This window comes from Alosa sapidissima, chromosome 11 (genome assembly GCF_018492685.1).
Source record: "Alosa sapidissima isolate fAloSap1 chromosome 11, fAloSap1.pri, whole genome shotgun sequence".
In the NCBI taxonomy this organism is placed as follows: domain Eukaryota; kingdom Metazoa; phylum Chordata; class Actinopteri; order Clupeiformes; family Clupeidae; genus Alosa; species Alosa sapidissima.
In genome coordinates this window covers 15,807,308-15,821,683 of record NC_055967.1, presented here as the reverse complement: position 1 = coordinate 15,821,683, position 14,376 = coordinate 15,807,308, and the positions used below count along the sequence as shown (strand labels likewise).

The following is a 14,376-nucleotide window of genomic DNA, read 5'->3' as shown; positions in this document are numbered from 1 at the left end:
AGCTCTGAGCCACAGCTCCAGCTCCAGCTCCAGCTCCAGCCCCCGGCCCTTCTGCCGCTCCCCGGCCGTCACTCACGGGGCGGTGCAGGCCATCGCTGCGGCCTTGTTACCCGCGGACGCAGTGGGGGGAGAAATAGGAGGGGAAATAATCGCTGCTGACGGTTTGTTTGATGTTTCTTGTCAAGCGCAGCTCACTGCGGAGGGGAGGAGGACGAGGAGGAGGAAGAGGAGAAGAGGGAGAGAGAGAGGGTGGGGCAGCGTCCCAGTGGCAGGGCCTACCAGTGGATGCACACACAGGCCGTGGCCTTGGCCCCGAGCAGCCCGTCCTACCCAGAAACCCCCAGCACCTGCGCCAGGTGAGTCCATTTTGGCGTCACCGTTTTGAGACATGGTACACACTGCCAATAGATTTGGGAATGCACCTGATCTGGTTGCTTTCCCTCACTGTATGTGAATAATTGTGTGTGTGTGTGTGTGTGTGTGTGTGTGTGTGTGTGTGTGTGTGTGTGTGTGTGCGTGCGTGCGTGCGTGCGTGCGTGTGTGTGTGTGTGTGTGTGTGCGTGCGTGTGTGTGTGTGTGTGTGTTGCAGTGAGCACTTCCTGCCTGAGATCAATCCAGATGTTCTGAACGGAGGCCGTGTGCAGCTTGTGGTAGGGACTCTAGGCACCCCCCCCACACACACCCCACCCCACCCCAGCATGTCTTCAACAACATATCATTTGCATTTATTTTTGTAACCATTGATGCACTATTGCGTATCTATTTACAGGCAATTATGTGTGTGTGTATGTGTGTGTTTGCTCAAAGACTATTTCAGGGCACAGGGATGGTGTTGGCTCTGGAGTTGCTGATCTCCCTCATAGAGAACACGGACTTGTACGTCGCCATTCAGTTGGACACACAAGTACGTTTCCAACTCACTCACCAAACATGCCCTCACACACTCAAATTCCCACATGCAAGCACAGCGAAACACACATGCGGACAAACGCAGACGCATCGCTGTGGACGTCACAGTGGGTCGCTGCTTGTTTATTGTTGACCATAACATCCTGGGCTTGAGAAATATTCATTGCTAAATAGTTTATAAAACAATAGTCTAATTTATTTCTGTTTTATTTGTTTCTCATGAATATGGTCAGATAGTTAAAACAAAAATCTAAACGCATAAATGTGTTGGAAGAGTGAAACAAAAGTTCTCATTTTCACTGAATTCCAGTGTAATGACAAAAATATGTCCTTAAATGTCTCATCCTCCCCATCTTGTTTTTAGTGAAATGTAGATCCATAGAATGAAGATAAGTTACCAGTCTTGGTATCACTTGCATCAAATCGGATTTGGATTATTTAACTTTGAGCTTAAATACCTTTCTCGACTTTTCATACATTTTTTCCGCACTATCGGTATTTCCCATCACAATCCTCATTTTGGAATTAATCGCCCAATAAAATAAGATACAGATAACATGAAAAAAAGTGATTAAGAACTGAAAAACTCGACACGTTGAGGAGAGATTGGATCATGGAGGTCAAGAGCCAACATAAATATTGTCCAGCCAGAGACGGAGTGCAGGCGGACGGATGGAAAGTCGGAGAAGATAAGGAGCTAGGAGGAATATCTCCAGTTTAGAGGAACTCCAGAGAGATTCAGCTCATGATTAACCTACTGCTCAAGTGCTGATGACCGATACTAAAACCGCGCGTTTGTGGGTAGGTGTTGGTGTGTCTGTGTGTGTGTCTAAACACTTGTGCACGTTGGTGTGTATGTCTGTTTACTGTCTTTGTGTGTGTGTGTGTGTGTGTTTGAATCCCAGTGCATTCCTATAGAGTTAGTTTTAGTCTGTGTGCATGTGTGTTTGGGAGGAGGGTGTCTGTCACAACATACCCACTGCCTTGCGGTGGTGTTTGTGGGAGCCGGGAGGGCAGGGTCGGACAGGGGACAGAGAGGGAGGACAAATTTCTCCTCCAGCAGGAAGTGGCAGAAACAAGGCCTTTCAGATGGGCCACCATGACTGGGCCCTCTGTCCCCGACCCCTGGGCCCCACGGCCCCCGCTGACAAAGCGGCCTGTGACACGGACGAGCAGAGACCCGGCAGATGACCAGGTTTAACATGCGCAGCGTACCGCCCATGAAGGCCCACACTGTGTCCACTAACAGGGCCAAATTAGATTCCGCTGACGATCCCCCAAATGAAATCCACGAGGACGGTGACTGGCCGTATGTGATGCAGGTAGCCGCGCTGTTGTGATGGGAGTGCAGGGGCGAAACACTAAACCCACTGTCCCGCTTGCCCACATCAAACCAACAGCCTTTTAGCGATCTGCCAACCCTCATTTGAAATATGGCTGTCAGTGGATGTATGGCAGCATTTTCTTGCCCCTTACACGGTCCAATCACAACTTATTTTTACGACTTAGATTTTGATTTCACACACACTGAAAACATAATTTAATATATCGCTTAAGTGGTCTCGTCATCTCGGTGGCTGGCCCTCTGCGGTGCTTTGCTAAGTCACCTGCACGTAAATCATTTTCAGCGATGCTGGCCTCTGCGGTGAGATATATGCGCCGTGCTGAGCTCACGAGAGCGAGCTGGTCGTATCTGTGGACGGAGCCGTGCTGCTGCGTGCTGTTTACGGCGGTCATCGGGTTCCCTCTTCAAAGCCCCTGGCATGGATTAAATCAGTGTTCTGCATTAGGCTCTGGCCAGCGAGGAGCAGCTCATGGCCTCCCCGCCTCTGGATGGCTTCAGCCAGAGTCTGTGTAAATACTTACTCCGTAACCCACGGCAATGCGATACCCGCCCGTGCACTGGGGCGTCGCCGTAATGTTGCGTTTTGCGGAGCCACAAATATTTTAATTAGGCTAGCAGCGTCGAGGAAACCACTTAGGGTTTCTGTTGACGGGAGCCTCAGCGCTGTCCTCATGCGAAACTAATGGGAGCAAAATGGCTGCGAACACTTTGTTTAGTCACAGCGGTTATGTGAATGTGTAGCCATTTTGCTGAAGAGCTGCTGTTTACCGAATAGAAATGCAATGATACAAGTGGTGGGAAGATACTTAGTTTACTTAAGATGATGACTGTAACGACAGAAGTAAAAGCATATTTTAGAAATACTGTGATGTTGATGCAGTAAGATTCCTTTTACTGTTGTTTAGTTGGATTCAATCGTACAAAAATTAGACTTGACTGTCCTCTGTGTTTTAACAACACTGTTAGCCTTATTTTTTCTGTTCTTTTATGTGTGACGTTTCAGCCTTGGCAGGCCTCAGTGTAGTTCTGTGATCTCTTTGAGGAGCCAAGGAGAGCATGTCTGCCTGTAAGGACCATGACTGTTATTGTTTCCTACCATTTAATTTGAAATGGTTCAAAGAGGCCATTTTAGTCTGAGCTGTGTGGTGTAAACGTCACTTCCAAGCATCTCAGGAAAACAGATGTATGTGTAAAGGTCATGACCACGGTTGCTTCTCCTCGTTTGCGGACTGTCTGACTTTCACCTTCAAGACTGCAGCAATTCATTGCTGGAGAGATTCGATGTTGATTATACATTTAAAATCAAGGTTATTTTTGGGAGTTTTTGAAACGCATCTTAAAAGTGCCTTTAAAAAGAAATGAAAGATAAGCGTCTGCCACCCAAAAGCACTCCTTTGAAGAAAAAGAAAAAAAGAAATGTTACAAAACGATCACAGGAGGACGCCCGCCTCTCCACCCGATACTTCTTCATCTGTTGTTTGGCGGCGGCCTCTTGCCGTGCGGGCATTCGGAGGGCTACGGGTTACCTGTAGAGCGCCGAGCCTCCTCCGGCTTCACCACCCCCTCCACCCCCACACCGTCCCCAGCGTGGCGCTCTCGGTGGGGGAGAGAGCTGCGTACCGCACGGGGTGCCGCCTCTACACGTGGAACGCATCAGCCCGGGGAGAAGGCTGGCTTTGTTCCCTGTGTTTGTAAAGATTTGCACTAAGCCCCCGAGTGGAATGGAACCCACTCTCTGATATGGCAGCCGAGGCCTGGGGTGAAGGCCTTTAGATTTCTCTACGGCTGGGCACCGGCCTGTGTTTTGTCTGCCATGAGCGTTTGACGTGGATCTGGTGAGCCGGCGAGCAGGGCTCGTGTGCCCACGTCAACTTGGGTGGAGTTGGTTCATGCAACCCGAGTGAAAAAAATCGCAATCACATTTAATGTCATTGAGGGTTTGTTGACAAAGGTTTCATTTATTTCAAGTTCATTTAAAAAGTCACACTGAAATGACTTAAGATCCTCCTTTAAGTTTTTGTCTTGCCATTTTTTGATAACCAGTCCACACATGTAAATGACATCAGTGCCAACATAATTAACGGTGGTGTTTAAATCAAGATCACCCACACACACATCCCACATATTGAGTCCCTTTCATTGATTTTTATTGTTTGTTTTTCTTTTTTCATCTCAGGAAAGGAAGCCCCCTCACCACAGAGGGTGACCTCCGCACCGTCCAAAAAGGAGCGCATCTCATACCGGGACAAGCCTGTCCAGCTGAGTGGAGGCTGGGGAGGGGGCAAGAAGAGGGCCCGAGTGTGCAAGTAAAACACATGCACACAACACACATACACACACACACCCACACCACTGACCAGACCCTAAGCAGGAGACGGGAGTGCGCTTTTTTGACTCCGCTGTACCTTTCATTATTGCATTAACAAGCGTTTCTCCTTGTGTTCCTGTGCTGAGTGTGCTCTGACATAAGCACTTAACCGGCCTTAAAATGAACATTTGTGCCTGAAATTCTTTGCAGCTGCTGTTTCAAGCCTTAGAATTGGCTTCCTCTCCTGAAAATTAATTAAAGGCAATGGATAAGGTATAGCCTAAATATCTGCAGGCCATCTCTGAATGCCTATTATTCTCGGGTATCAGGGGCTTGAGCAGGTCAGTGTAGCTCTAGTATTGTGTGGACCTGAGCCCAGACCACTTACAAATGACATGCTTAATATGCAAAAAATGACGAGATAAAAACCAGCTCAGCCACGTTAAACACACAACTGTTTTCCCTTTTCTCGGGTCCCTCTTAGCTTTCATGCCACACACTGTTTTAGCTTTTGTAATTAAAATAAAACATAATCCTCACTGCCACAGAGAAAATAAATACATTGTAACAAAATCAAGTTGAATAAATTGTTCAAAAAATGTTCAACATGTTTTCATAGTTATTTCTGTTATTTTCATATTTCCTAACAGTTGAAAGACAGAACTTAGTCACTAGTGAAGATACTATTCCAAAATGTACCAATGTCATAATCATATTGAAGAAATAAAAGATATTCTTGAGAAACTGGATAATTTTTTCTCCCCTAGAAGTCATCTGACAGCAATTTTCCTGAAAGCCAAACAAAGAATCTAACAACTAGAAAATATTCATCAGAAAATAGCATTGGCCATCCTCTATCTGCAAACATTGACCTTAAATTGTTGCTTTGTTTTATTAGTTTCACATTGGCGTTGCTGAGTGGATGATCTGTGTTAGTGTCTAAGTGAGTTGTGCTGTGGTGAGCCCGGCCCGCTGATCTGTGGCCTGGAAATGATACGTTAATCACAGTGAAAACAAATAAGCGTGGCCGGGGAGTATGGCACCCTGTCAGGAGAAGTGTCTCTGTGTGTGTGTGTGTGTGTAGTGTAGTGTCTGTTTGTCTTTGCCCCTGCATATTCATATTCACTCTGCTTGTGTTTTGGCTGTACGCAGCCAAACACAGACGGCGTGGTGCGGGCTCCTAAGTATGGCGGCCCCGACCCCCGTGTTAATGACTGCCAGCGCCCTGCGTCGTACCACATGAGCGTGAGGCCTTGTCTCTCCTCGGCAGGACGGACCTCTTCCTCTAACTGATGGTGAAAACATTTGTCTCAGAGCTGTGTTATTAGACTGAATAAAAAGACCACTGGTGATGGCCATACTCTCATAGCTAGGTGTGGAAGTCCTTAGTTGAATTATTTTAACAGCTGAGGCAGAAAACATATGCACCTTTTGTACTTTAAAGCGTACTTTCAAGACGCTTTAAATATTGTTAACATGTTTTAAGTCATATGTTACTTATGCAAGTCTCCACACTGCCTGAAACTGAACTTAACTGAGTAGCCCTGATAGCAAGAGCACTGTATTATCACAGGAAAGTCGAGCTCAGGCCGTTTGTCATTCCTAGATGCCCCATATCACTGTGGAGTCATCAGGTTGAGCTCCTAATCTACCCCACGGCCAGCCCAGTGTGGATCTGCAGCGGGTTAGCGAGACACTCAAAGGCAATAAAGGCCCGTGTAGGTTTGTTTGGGTTTCTAATGACCTACATTTGATTTAATTAGCCAGGCCCATATTACAGGGGGAAATAAATCTGGATTGGTTAAAGCCAGTACCACAAAGGGCTGCCTCTGACATGAGGCAAAGGCTTTACGGAGATCTCCAGCCTACACCTCGCCTTGCTCCGCGTCCCGGCCCAGAGACGGGGGCCTCGGCTGGGCCGACAGAGGTCCGCCAGGGCCTTGTTTCTGCAGCTGCTGCCCCAAGCCTTGGTCGAGGCGAAGCCGTTTATTATGCTTTTAATGACTTAAGTGACTGGAAGGGCCGTGAGTACACAAACCCAGCTGACATATTTGCCTCGACCAGCGGCTCTCGCTAAACTGGGGGCCTGCCTCTTCCGACACCAGTAAAAGGAGAAACAAACAGTGTGATGCAAACATGGAGCATGAATCCTCCATTCACACTCACAGTGATCTAGAAAAATCTGTCAAAACAGCCATATTAGATAATCAGTCATATGAAACAAGACTTGATCTCAACTTAGTATATATTGGAAAGCCACATATGATGGATGGAAACATTGCCAAAATTTGTATTGCATTGTAACCCCAAGCTACTGGTGAAACTGTACACCACAGAAATCACATGCACAGAGGTTAAGGTCTCAAAATTTGTCAGCCAGAATTTCACTTTGTCACCAATCCTCTGTTAAATAAAAGCCTAAAATGTCACATTATTCTAATTGACAAGATATCACATACTTAAAGATGAATTATAAAATCTTTACAATACTAACAGTGTTATTTATGCTCCTGTGGAAAGACTAAAGAAATTTTCCTCTTGGGGCAATGTATTATATGTCTAACCATTGAGGAATTACAGCCTTGTAGCTATTGAGCTACTTATTACCCCAGAGACAGAAAAACGTATGCCGCTGTTCAGTTTGCAAATGATGGCATCTGGCATCAATATTTCTGTCGAATTAACATCAATCCGTTTAGCATTGACATTTTTTACGTATAGCAATTTTTGTAAAGTTATATTAATATGTAAGATCTTCTGCAGAGAATTTAGGAAATTAAATAAACGTTTTCAGAGGAATTGATGCTAGTGGCTTGAATTCCCAGTCCAAGATCTCAACAAACCGCCACGAACTTTGCGCATTTTCTCCTCAGCGTGGTGCCGCTTGCGGGGTCATTTTAGAAGCCAATAAGAAACCCCCCTGCTACTTAAGAGCAATCCTATTTATTTTGATTTTTGTGGTGTGGCACCCGCCAACCCTAGGTATTATCGGTGACCTAATAGCGAACTTGCCTAGATATGGCTAGCTTTGCAGGTGGTATGATTTGTGGGGGTAGCCAGAGGATTCTCTGCACCCAAGCATCAGGGTAGAGGGGGACAGCCCTCAGCAATCTTCTAGGTTTGATTATCACTGCAATAGCGACTGCAAAACGAGCTGCCGTGAAGTTATTCATTTTTACGCAGAGGTAAAAATATCATAGGCTACATGGATGAAAGTGTGATGTCAGCCCATTGCTTAAAGGTTTTATTTGACTGATTTGTCTCCTAACGTGTATCATTAGCAGTGCCACTTGGAATAACCACGAATTACCTAATTGAAACTCATCCTTAAACGGATGCGGATCTGTGGTATTGTTTAATTCTTAAACAATGATGTATTGACAGGTTAAACAAGCTGTAACCTACCCCATGATTTACCGACATCTGACAATTTTAAGTTTACAAACGTGCACATTCTTAAATGCATATAGGCGTTTTACAATCCACTGACATTCTAACATTCGACTGCGCTTTGCTCCCTGACTTAGTCCCTTTCACCAATGCAAAGTTCCAGAGATTCTTACTTTAATTCGATTAGCAGAGCTGGGCCTTCAGACATGACACACTGACTTCATTTAGACTATTGAAATATATTGGGGAAATATTTAAGAATTTTCACATAATATAGGCCACATACTAATATACTGTTTTTTTTACTATAGAAAATAAATTGTATTTATCAGATTATGCAAGGCATTACGAACTACTTTATCTTTAGGGAAAAAATCTCAGTTTTGCAGAAAAAAACGTTCAAAAAAACGTTTTGGTATAGTCATTATAAATTTAATCGTTTAAATTGATTAAAATAAAATGTAAAATGTTTAGATGTATTAAATATAAGAAAATAACTCAATTCTCATTGTGATTTTTTTCTTTTATTAAGTAAGCCTTCTATACTATATTAAGTCTGTTCAATACTTTATTATTCATATAAGCTATTTATGCTCCTTGTCTTAAAAAGCATTTGAATTAAATACTGTTTTGGTCTACTACAAGATTGTTTATTATTATTATTATTATTATTATTATTTGATGGTCAAGGGAAAATGACATTATGAGATAATATAATAATAATCAGGAAAATAATTTGTCAATAGGCCTAATGGTAAAAGAAGTAGCCCAAATCCTTCCAAAGTTCCAAATCCTTGTCACTGAAAGTCTACATCAAAGTTAAGTTATAGTTGCAGTATGGCACATAGATAACCAGCTATTCAGTGTCTACTTCATTTAATAGGCCTAATGGTAAAATAAGTAGCCTAAGCCAAATCCTTCCAAAGTTCCAAATCCTTGTCACTGAAAGTCTACTTCAAAGTTAAGTTATAGTTGCAATATGGCACATAGATAAATTCAATGTTGGTCTACTTTATTTAACAATTTGCTGTGTCAGTTTAAGTAATCTCTGGTTGTTACGCTAGATTGTTGGCATAGTCGTTTTAACATAAGTTGATGAAACTTGCATACAACCTACAATCATGTAATTTCTTTTTTTATGCTACGTCTAAAGTTTTTAGCAGTGGACAACATGCGCGCTTTCGATTCTCATAGAGGAGGTGGAGCCTCTCCATCTCCATATTCAAAAGCTGGGAGGCTTTTCTAGGCGGCCCGCTGCTGTTGCAGTTATAAAGAGATGCTCTTGGTCTCTTTAAGACAAGACAAATTAACGGCTTTCACAAATAATTGGCTTAAGGGGTGTTGCCACTCTCTTTAATGTATAGCATCAGCACGGCTTTGGGTTGACTTTGACAAGCGTTGCACGCGCTACGGGCCCTCTAGACGATGATGGAATACATGAGCGACAAGTTTGCCATGAAGAGTCAAGCACTTAAGGGCGATTACTACATGGGATCTGGGGGAACGCTGGACCAAGTCATGGACGGTCTGGACGCGGTGCAGTACTACAACAAGAGTTCGCCCAAATGTGTACAGGCCTTCTCGTTACAGAATTCGGACCACACGCGGATTGACCGATCCTCGCCCTGTGACAACCAAAACAGTAAGAAGTTATTTTTACACGTCAGGAAATCTCTTTGCATTGGATTGCATCTTCTTGTCAGTAAGCTATATTCTGTACACAAATCGGTCAACTTTATGACTTGCCGTAAGCATTATGGAAACGCTTTAACAAACTGCTCAGCCATAATGTGAGTGAACGACGGGCTGTTGATTGGCAAAAAGATGCACTTTCAGAGGCAAATGTTTCTCGAGAAAACTTTCTATTTTTCTTCATCAATGAGTGAAAATGTTGCAGTTAATCAATTTAGTAGGCTACACTTTCACATGTTGTTAGCCAAAATTTACCTCGGCCCATATTTTATTAAAAAATAAAATTTCTCTGGTTGTGTTTTATTGGGCATGAGGCTTACACACCTCCTGAAATGTAATTGTGTGACCTATATTTTTTTCATAGTGAGGAGTGGAAATAGCTGTGTGCATCTGTGTGGAGTGCGCATATGTGTGCAAATGTAGACATAAGTTTACAATTTAATACCTGCGTTGAAGTCACGTCCATTATTTCTGTTTCTGTCAATTGAGGATAGCTGTTATTATTTTGATGAAATAGAAAAAAGCCGTTTTTCGTAGTAGAACCATTTCAACACACACATTTTTGTAATAATTGCAAGATGAGTTACTATATTGTTACTAGTTTCTTTGTGGTTATGTTTCCGAGCCGGTTTACTATGAGTATTGTCACCCACCATGACATATCACTTTGTTATTAAAATAACGTTTAGATCTCTTGTGGCTAAAATGTATATTTGTCTTCTCCTGTAGCAAATTACTGTACTCCTAAAAGCGAGGAGGACAGCTTACACTCGGATTTGTCGAGGCCTATGGACAACTGCTGCAATCTGAGAGCGTCGCCAGTCGCGCCGGGCTCGGAGAAAACGGACCTGGAGGAAATCGGCGAGAAGTGTGACAGCAATGTGTCAAGCAGCAAAAAGCGTCGGCACCGCACCACCTTTACCAGTGCTCAGCTGGAGGAGCTAGAGAAGGTGTTCCAGAAGACGCACTACCCGGACGTGTACGTGAGAGAACAGCTGGCCATGCGCACAGAGCTCACGGAGGCCCGAGTCCAGGTGAGATCACCAGCAGCTGATTAATTGTCTGTATAGCATACCCAGCTGGCATAATAGTGGTACTAATAAGTCGAGGAAATTTGACTTTTTAAGGTACACTTACATTGAAATGATGGCATTTCAAGGGCAATATCTATAAACGACTAGTGATTTAAAGTTGCATGATATTAAGTAGTATAAGTATATATACTCTTTTGATCCCGTGAGGGAAATTTCTCTGCATTTATCCCAATCCGTGAATTAGTGAAACACACTCAGCACACAGTGAACACACAGTGAGGTGAAGCACACACTAATCCCGGCGCAGTGAGCTGCCTGCAACAACAGCGGCGGCTCGGGGAGCAGTGAGGAGTTAGGTGCCTTGCTCAAGGGCACTTCAGCCGTGCCTACTGGTCGGGGTTCAACCCTCCGGTTTCAAGTCCGAAACGCTAACCAGTAGGCTACGGCTGTCCCCTTGTTACTGGTGATAGAATGTGTTGTACGGCAACCTCCTTATTACTGGTGATAGAATGTGTTTGTGTTTCATGCAGCTATATATTTAACTTGTAATATGTAAATAAATTACTGTTGAAGATGATAAATAATTGTTCAAAACATTCCAGGAGTTGAAAAAGCAAACGCAAACAGGAAGGTGATCAATTTAGTTTAACCATTTTGATTGTAGCTGCCTAAATAGTTGCCAGGTTTTCAAAAATAAATTCCTGTTTGGAAAGGTTTTTGTTGTATTCTACTGGTATTATCTTATATAACGTTAATATGTACAGTCATTATTGTATAATGCAGATGTTCTTTTACATAGGCCTGTCAATATTAATATATAAAAACATTTTCTCCTCAGGTCTGGTTTCAGAACAGAAGGGCAAAATGGCGTAAAAGAGAGCGGTATGGGCAGATTCAGCAAGCAAAAAGCCACTTTGCTGCAACTTACGACTTATCTGTGCTACCGAGAACAGACAGCTATTCTCAGGCAAGTTTTTGGACCTGTTCATTATTTGTCTGTCTCAATGAGACGTTCCGTAAAAGTGCAAAAATAGTAAGAATGTTGGGTGATTAATTGACCGCTTTGGACTGCGCTGCTGAAAGCTCAATTATTTTAACTGCGAATCCACTGACCCCTCCACCCGGGACAGACCTATCACTCGCGCCCAAGAAGGCCGCTTGAAGTTCATGCTGAATTATATCACGTCCAAGGTGGTTTGAAATTCATTATTTGGAACATTATTCTAGATAAGACATTGAATTGTAATGCAGTGACACGCCTGTGGGATTCCCGGCACAGAGGCCAACATCTCACCTAAGCAATGATGAATAGTCTGTCTGGCGCAGACACACTGCGCTCTCATTTGAATCGCGAAAATGTTATCATAAATAAATGTAAGACTTGTTCACTTGTTAAGAATATCTATACTAATCCGATAAACAGCGTAATCAGAGAAGAGGCATACGTTGGGTGTGGTCATTTTGATCATTTTGGGATAGAAGACGCTGTCACGATAACTGACAAATATAATTGCGTGGGATTTGCTTTGAAGATTTAAACACCACAGCTACGAGACCTCAATGCCCTGGCCAACATCCAGTCAAAAATTCCATTGAGCATATTTTGTGTCTTCTCATATGTTTCCTATAAACATTACAATAAACCAATCTCTTTTAATAGAGTTAAATGGGATTTGGTTTTATAGTGTGCTGCCGCTAACTGGAGGACGTACAATTGTTCCACTGTATTTGTCCTGGTTTGAAAAGCACTGCAAAACTTGGGCCTTAAATGTTAAGAGCATTTTTTGAAGATTAGAAAATACAATGTTTTGCTTTGTTTTTCTTATCCTGTCATATTTGTTTAAGATGTACAGAATTATATTTAACCCTATTTGACTTCGTCACATTTTCCAAGAATTCACATTTTCCAAGAGGTAGTGTCATGACCTCTGATGTGATACACAATTTAAAAAATGTGATCTGAAATGATCTGAAACTGATGTGATACACAATTTAGCAAATTTTATGAATCCACAATTTAGTTTGATTCTGGATGTGCAACTCCTCTAAAATCAAGTTTTCTCTCTCTCTCTCTTTTCTCTTTGCTATGCTTTGCATAATAGTAACATTTGCTTTTACTTGTATCACATTGTTGATTGACCACTCCCTCACTCCCTCATGAAAGACACTGAATGGAATATCCTTCAGAAACACTTCTGTACATTTGTAGCCACTCCAGACCCTTATGCTACTAGACTGACCAATAACCAGGCCCCAATCTGTCTCTTTCAGATCCCCAACAACCTGTGGACGGCCAACTCCCCTGGCGGCTCGGTGGTGTCCTCCTGCATGCTCCCGCGCGGCTCCCCACCCTGCGTCCCGTCCCCGTACCCCCACTCGCCCCGCGGCGCTGACCACACCGGCTATGTGGGCTTCCCCAACCACCAGCAGAACCAGTTCGGCGTCAACCATGTCTCCATCAACAACTTCTTCGCTGACTCGCTCCTGGCCCCGCCGCCCAATGGCCACCCGGCCGCCTTCGAGACCAAGCCCGAGTTTGAGCGGCGGTCCTCCAGCATAGCCGTACTCCGCATGAAGGCCAAAGAGCACACGGCCAACATCTCCTGGGCCATGTGAGCTGACCGCCCAGCCCAGCCCACACTAGCACAGACTCTAAACACAGCCAGGGTAATGTGAACTCAATAACAACATTAACGATAATAACTGATGATGATGATGATGATGGCAATAACAGTAATATTAATAATTATTATTAAGAGTGAATGTCGGAGGTAGAGAGTGAGCAGGCGCTGGACTACCACAGGGACGCGATGGTTGTCCTGCCTCAGACTGCCACATCCTCGCACGGGCAGCATGTTCTGGAAGCTTCCATTGTGTCACAGCTGGAGAATTGGATGTGTCTGTGCTACAGGCTGTAGTTTTGGCTTCCACACACGGCACAGTCACTGCAGCGTCGGAACATCTGACGAAGAAGCTGTTGTGTCTCTAGTAGGCAAATGTAAGGTGCAATAAGTGACTTGTGTCCCAACACAGAAATACTCTATGTCCACTATAATCCATCTCTGGAGATATATTGACAACTTTTGTGTAAATGCAGAGACATTGGCCTTGTGTCTGAAAAAAGAGGATTTACGAGATGTTTGGGACGATCTGAGCACTGTCTACGTAAAAGACATGCCGTTAAATGAGCCAGCCGTTAACTCTGCCGTCGGGAGGGTTAAGACTTGCGCCATAATGTTCCATCTGCTCTGTCTTGTCAGAGGTTGTGGTGCTCGGAGAAGAAACTGACGTACTAACCCGGTCTGCAGACCCAGCAGAAGGAGTGAGAGCTCTCTGTCTGTGGCACAGCCAAACCTCCTTGATAATATAATTTCTGTCAAAGTTTTATCAAATTAAATGATGTAACACAAAATACTGTGCCGATTTTCCTCTTGTGTAATGAATGTGAAATTAATTGACAAACTTGTAGGTACTAGTTCACAGGCTACCCTTGCTATTTTGACTATAAATATATATCGACATTTTAAATTATTTTTCATAGATTAGAATATTGAGAAGTAGAATCATTCTGGACTATATCTGGCCAATTTCCTTCACTGACCTATTCTATCCTATACAATCTTTCTGTGATCATTTTAAGCAGGTATGTTTAAGTACCTTTTGATTATACTCATCTGTTTCTTTATCCCCAGAAGGCA

The 14,376-nt window shown here is 43.6% G+C and overlaps 2 protein-coding genes across 2 annotated transcripts in view; both read left to right on the top strand.

The window, feature by feature from the left end:
• The window catches only part of lrriq1 (leucine-rich repeats and IQ motif containing 1), a 38,612-nt gene extending 30,367 nt beyond the window's left edge, over positions 1-8,245 (top strand). The window contains 4 exon segments of the mRNA XM_042111064.1: positions 191-356; positions 590-650; positions 808-904; positions 4,431-8,245. Coding sequence (XP_041966998.1) covers positions 191-356; positions 590-650; positions 808-904; positions 4,431-4,564 — 458 coding nt within the window. The 3' untranslated portion in view covers positions 4,565-8,245.
• Positions 4,442-14,090, top strand: alx1 (ALX homeobox 1). The gene is made up of 5 exons (XM_042111058.1): positions 4,442-4,560; positions 9,317-9,594; positions 10,374-10,678; positions 11,517-11,645; positions 12,950-14,090. The coding sequence occupies exons 2-5, from the start codon at positions 9,378-9,380 to the stop codon at positions 13,292-13,294; spliced, it is 996 nt and encodes a 331-aa protein (XP_041966992.1). The 5' UTR covers positions 4,442-4,560; positions 9,317-9,377; the 3' UTR covers positions 13,295-14,090.
• Positions 14,091-14,376: the final 286 nt, after the last annotated feature.

Excerpts from the sequence above, each read along its gene's own strand:
- alx1 (XM_042111058.1), top strand. The coding sequence starts at position 9,378 with ATGATGGAATACATGAGCGACAAGTTTGCCATGAAGAGTCAAGCACTT. Across the intron at positions 9,595-10,373 it reads GCCCTGTGACAACCAAAACA|CAAATTACTGTACTCCTAAA; the intron begins GTAAGAAGTTAT and ends CTTCTCCTGTAG. Across the intron at positions 10,679-11,516 it reads TCACGGAGGCCCGAGTCCAG|GTCTGGTTTCAGAACAGAAG; the intron begins GTGAGATCACCA and ends TTTTCTCCTCAG.